At 44.9% G+C, this 6141-nt stretch overlaps 1 protein-coding gene across 1 annotated transcript in view; it reads right to left on the reverse strand.

Moving 5' to 3' along the window:
* Positions 1 to 5524, reverse strand: part of LOC102822421 (CMP-N-acetylneuraminate-beta-galactosamide-alpha-2,3-sialyltransferase 2-like) — an 18472-nt gene extending 12948 nt beyond the window's left edge. The window contains exons 1-3 of the mRNA XM_006875730.1: positions 5213 to 5524; positions 4822 to 4985; positions 4533 to 4737 (exon numbers count right to left, since the gene is read on the reverse strand). Of these exons, the coding sequence (XP_006875792.1) occupies positions 4533 to 4737; positions 4822 to 4985; positions 5213 to 5524 (681 nt within the window). The remainder of the gene's footprint in view (positions 1 to 4532; positions 4738 to 4821; positions 4986 to 5212) is intronic.
* Positions 5525 to 6141: the final 617 nt, after the last annotated feature.

The raw sequence follows: 6141 nt of genomic DNA on the forward strand, positions 1-6141 counted from the left end.
AGGACCAAACAGAGAAAGTCCAGTGGAGCAAGATCAAGGACTATAGGGAGCATGCTTTAACACCTCAAAATAAAGTTTTTGCACAGTGTCAACAGTGTGGGCAGAGGTGTTAGGACGTGCATTGTCATGCAAGATCACAATACCCTTGGATATCAGTCCTCTAATCTAAAGTTTAAGCTTCAACTCTTCAGGGAGCCATTTTCATGGCAGTGTTCCAATACTGGCCCTTGAGAATCCCAGAAAAATGTAAACATCAATTTTCCAGCTGACGGTTGACTTTTGAACTTTTTCTTGGTCAGCAACTGCTCTGCCATTTACTATCAGGTTCATAGTGATGAATCCATGTCTCATCACCAGTAACTATTTTTTTTAAGAAGCTTTTACCTTTCTTTGAGTATCCATCCAAATTTTGTTTGCAGATGCCCAAATGCTTCTATTTATGCTCTTACATGAGCTGTTTCGGTACTCATCTTACACAAACTTTTTGAAACTGAAGTCTGTGGTGGATTATTTCATAGGCAGAGCCATGACTGATTTGCCACATAATCTACTTTCACTAATCTCTTCCTCAGAATCATTTCACATGCATGCTCGATGTTGTCACCAGCCGTGGACAAGGATGGACATTTTAATATAACTGGAGTGTGGATAATTTTTTTACTAACCCTTGTATTTTTACAAACACACATCAACACACAAAGATAACCTGTAAACCTTTCCACTACAAACACCCAGAAATGCTGGACCAAAATAAAATTTAAACATTTTGAACTATATTTTCAAATGGATAATATGTGTCTTTACATAATCCAAAAGATACAAAAAGTAAATGAAAAGAGTCTCTTGTTCCCTAATTACCCAGTCTCCACCCACCCCCCGCAATACCATTCTTAGTGTCTTGTGATCCTTCCTGAGGTAACCAGAAAATTTACAAGTATATATATATATACACATATAGAGTTCTAGTGTGGCACTGGGATAAAGCAAGTGCTGGACTGCAAGTTTGTTTTGAACCACAAGGTTGGCGGTTCAAACTCACCAGCTGGTCCTTGGAAACTCTATACAGGGTTGCTAGAGTTCGAACCAACCTGACAGCACTTAACGACATATATAATTTTAATAATTATTTTAAATGCAGAGTGAAAGAAAAACAGGATATCTCCAGATACCAGACAAGAGAAAATTGAAAAAATAAGCTGGAAATTTCTGTCTGGCACAAAGGAATTTAGGGGTTTGGAGTACAGTGGCTCCATACGATAAGCACTGAACTAAAATCCACAACCCTCGGAAACCCTGTACAGGGTCGCTATGGGTCGGACCCGACTCGATGGCACTTAACAACAACAACAACAAAATCCACAAGGTCAGCGGTTCCAGCCCACCAGCCCCTCTGTGGGAGAAAGATAAAACTCTTCTCCCACAAAGATTTAAAGCCTTGGAAATGCTATACAGAGTCACTATGAATTGGAACCGACTCTAGGGTATTCAACAACAACAATGTCTACATAGGGAGTGCGGTAGCACTGCAGGGTAAGAATTGTACTGGGAATCACAAAATTGGTGCCTCAAGTCCACCAGCTGCTCTGTGAGAGAAAAATGAGACTTTCTGCTCCCACAAAGATTTATAGCCTCAGAAACCTTATAGGGTCACGGGTTGCAGGTCACTATGAGTTGAAACCAAAAACAATGTAAGGAGCCCTGGTAGCATGATGCTTAAGCACTCAGCTGCTAACTGAAAGGTCAGAGGTCCAAACCCAGCAGCCACTCCTCAAGTCAGTTTGGTCCTGTGAGGACTGTTGTTGTTAAGTGCCCTCAAGTTAGTTCTGGCTCGACTCATAGTAACCCTACATAGAGTTTCCTAGGCTTTAAATTTTTGCTGGAGCAGAAAGCGTCAACTTTTTCCCATGGAACAACTGGTGAGCATGAACCACCTTCCTTGTGGTTTGCAGTTCAGTGTTTATTGTATGAAGCCATCACTCTCCTCCCTGTAAAGACGACAGCTTTGGAAACCCTCTGGGGCAGTTCTACTCTGTCCTGTACCATTGCTAATGAATTAGACTCCTTGGCAACAGGCTTGAGATTTTTTTGTTGTTTCTTGCCCATGTGGGTATTGAAATTGGAAATGAGGCCAGCTACAAAAAACTGGGACCCTCAAAGAGCTGAACCTCTAGAGAAAATCTGAGTTAGAAAAAAAAAATCCACCAATGTAGGACGCCACAAGGAGATTTGTCTCTTTTCTTTGAGTGGCCAAGGGGCAAAAGGTGGGAAGCCACCCCAAGAACTCAAGGTTTTACTTTGCATGGGATTCATTCTCAATTTACCCCATCTGCCTAGTCCAAGGATTATTGCCTCTGATATTTGGAAATCAAACCTAGCCCTTCTTTGCTCACATGCTACGAGTACTTTCAGGTAAGAGAATCAAGCCAGAACTTTATTCAATATCAGATTGATCTCCCAACCATTTCTTCTTGCCTTTTAACCCTTAAAGCCCCCACACTCCTGCTGCTTCTGCCATTCCAAGACTCTTCTGCATTCGAACCCAAAGGATGAGAGCTTGCTGGGGGCACTGAGCATGCCCGCATATTTTAGCTGATGGACAGCCTCCATTCCTGCTTCTGCACCATGTCTGGGCAGTATCACCCTGGAGCCATTGGTCCAATGACTAGCCTTCCAATAATGGAATCGCTTCCCTCGCTTTTCTGAGTCAAAACTAAAGAAGGTCACCTGGTGGATGAGAGAGGAGTGTGTGAGTCATCTGACTGAATCTGTCTTTGCCCTTATTTGCCCTCACTCAACATCTAGTGTGCTGGACTGCCTCCTGGAGCTGGGAGGGGAAATGTTCTTCACCTTCTCCTGGGAAGACAGACGCTGGACACAGTAAGAGAGCACATTCACAAAATGACTCCCCAGGGCCCAGAAAAGACAGGCTCAACTGGCTGTTTAGGGTGATGAAAACTTTTGGAATAAAATAGTTGTCATGACTGTGCAACATTGTGGGGATGCAATTAGTGTCACTATGGTGACACTATGGTGAAAATAGCATCATTTTTCTTATATCTATTTTACCACAATAAAATTTAAAAAGGGAAAGGGGTTTTACCAGCTAATTGCTATAATTCAAAATGAAAGCAAAGAGAAGATTCCCCCAGGGAGATAAGAGAAAGGCATTTCAGGCTTTTAAAAGGAACAGCGTGTTAGAAGTCACGGGGCAGCTGTTGTGTTTGGGGAACTCCAAGAAGTCCAGCATGTGAGCCTGAGAGTCTGAGGGGAGGAGCTTGATCTTGACACCCACATAGAATTTATGTTGTTGTTGTTTTTTCACTTTTTTTTTCCTTAAATGTTTTATTGTGAATTATGTGATAGTTTACATGGGAGAACATTAATTTTACATTCATTCTATCATATATTGTCTCATTGCCATGGTTACAATCCCCTCCATGCATCATCAACCAACCAAAGGGTATACCCTGCAATCCTTCCCCCCATGCCCCCCAGGTCTTCAGCACATAGTCGCTCTCCCTCTCTGGATCTAAAGTCTCCAGCTGCTCCATCACTCCACGTCATCATCTCTGCCTCCATTTCAGGCATCACTGCTTCTCTGGGTAGGGTCCCGCTATCTGCTCTTCTCCCTTGATGGTCCTAGGGACCTCTGCTCCTAGACTGGAAAGTTAATCACCCCCCTCCTTACTATAAAACATCTACCTGTTGGTGTTATTTTTTAAAACTCTTTGTTGTGAATTGAGTGAAGGCATACAGAGCAGATCATCAGATTTTCTTTCCACAAACCATACACTTTGTCTAATCTCAATGATTGCCATCCCCTCATTGTAACATCATGTATCCCACCTCCTCCTTGAGATCCTTATTTCCATTCCTTCTTCTTTCCCAGCCCTTCTGAATTTTTGTTCTCAAGTAAATGCTACCCTTTTAATCTTGAATGGTTGACGTTTCTGAGGTGTGAATGTTGTTGTTAAGTGCCAGCGAGTCAGTTCCAACTCATAGTGAACCTGTATAGGGTTTCCAAGAAGCAGCTGGTGGGTTTAAACTGTCCACAGTCCGGTCATAGCCAGAAGTCATAGCCAGGTAGAATGTTTTGACTCTATGCTAGAGGCATTGGGGAACATAAGTTTTAAATGAGGAAGGAACAAGAATCTTTCTTACCTGGTCACAGATGGATGTGCAAGGCATGGAACAGAGCCACCAGCCCCAAGGATGAGTACTTACTCTGGTCATTGAACTAATTGCCCTGTGTGTATTTGTGGAGGATGATGGGAATCACCAGGATTTGGGAAAGAGAGGGAGGGGGCTGACCTAGGGCTACAGCCTACTCCTTCCCTTTCCCCTAACCTTATCTTTGTGGTCTTCCACTCTACTGGGGAACTGGAATCTTCTGAAATCTAAGGGAAAATGGGAGATAGGGGAGTTTCAGTAGCCCCCAAGGCTTAGAAAAGTCCTGGAGTTGCCCCACAATGAACCAGCAGAGGTTCTCCCTAGAACCTTCGCTATCTTCACCTGGGGTGGCTTCCCCTTACCCCATACCAAGAATTTCTGTGTTCCCAGACCACCACTTCCTCACTCAGGGTGTCTGGGGGCCATGCCAGATCGGACAGCTTCAGCAACAGCAGCAACAGCTGACTTCGGGAATCTTGATGATCAGTGTTCCTGGGATAGTTGATGCACCCCGTGGTTCGGTTCCCCACATCCTTCTCAAAGCCCTGGGCAGAAGCCTGCTTCATCCTGAGAAGGGAAGAAGCTGACAGAACTCGGGGTAGGAGTGGGTTGCCTGGCTGTTCTGCTCCCTGACATTTCCTCAGCACCCACCTGGCATATTGGCTGATGCTGTGATTGGAGCCCCACACGATCTGCGAGCTCCCCATCACCACACAAGTCCTACAGTAGAGAGCAAAATGGCTGCCCAATTGTCTGGGAATCACTGTCAGCAGTTTCCTCCACATGTGTCTAAGCTTGCTTTCTGAGCTCAGGTCCTAGAAAGAGCAGAGGAAGGAGACTTAGGGCTGGGGACCAGTATCAGCAGCCAGTGGACAGAAAACAAAATGGGGTTGGTGAGAGCAGCCCATGGGACCAGGGGTGGAGGTCAAGGGTTGGAGTTGTGAGGAAGGGAACTGCACTAAGTCAAGGCTGAGGCTGGAGGTTTTGGCTGCTGGCCCTGGGTAGATAAGAGATGGGACTGGACCAAATGCTGGTCACTGACCAACCACCAGAGCACTGCATCTGAGCTCACAGACTCTTTTGCTCCCTTCAGGAACTCCACAGTCCTCTTGTAGCTTGCATCAAACCAGTTGGATTCTCCAGCTATTTGGTGGCAAGGGGAGCAGTTGAGGGTTCCAGAAGAGCAAGCATCTTTCCTGAATTTGAACCAAGGACAACTGTAACACCATGTTACCAAGTGCATCAGTTCTTCCTGGGGAACTGATTTAGGCGTCAGATCCAGGCAGGGAACCACTAGCCACAGAATGAGCACACAGAAGACCCACAGGACAAAAATCTGCCACCAACGCCTCATATCTGATCTAGGCCACGGCTCGTGACTGGCAACAAGCTGGTTTGTCTACCTGGAAATGGGAAGGATGAAGAGCTGAAGCCACAGACACCCCCAAAATCCTTCTATCCTTCATACCATACCTCCTCCCTGGCCCTCATCAACTGTCTCCCTATCCATTTGTTCACCTCAAAGGTGGCTCTGATGGTCTGGAATGGAAGCCGCGAGAGCAGAGAGACAGCGTGTGGTGTGTCCTGTATCCTCCCTGCAGGAGGAGGGATTATCAGTCAGTAGGGTCCTTCATTACTGCCCAGTTGTATCAGAGACCTCATCACAAAGTATACATTGTGACCTCCCATGTTGAGCTTATCTAGACAAAGGCGCCATCCTATCCTTTCTCTATATACAAGCTGCTGCACTGAGTGTATGTTACACAAGGATAAAGATAGGCCTTTTTCACTTCTGCATCCCTAAGACTTAGAATTATCTAATAAATATTTGTAGAATAAATGAACAGGGGTTGCGAGGAAACTTCAAATACTATTTATGTACTAATGCCCCTCTCAAATTTCTAACTTCAGCTCAGACCTCTCTTCTCTCTAGATCTCATATTCAGCAGCCTACTGGACCTCTACTTAGAT

The sequence above is a fragment of the Chrysochloris asiatica genome, unplaced genomic scaffold, assembly GCF_000296735.1.
Source record: "Chrysochloris asiatica unplaced genomic scaffold, ChrAsi1.0 scaffold00337, whole genome shotgun sequence".
Lineage (NCBI taxonomy): Eukaryota > Metazoa > Chordata > Mammalia > Afrosoricida > Chrysochloridae > Chrysochloris > Chrysochloris asiatica.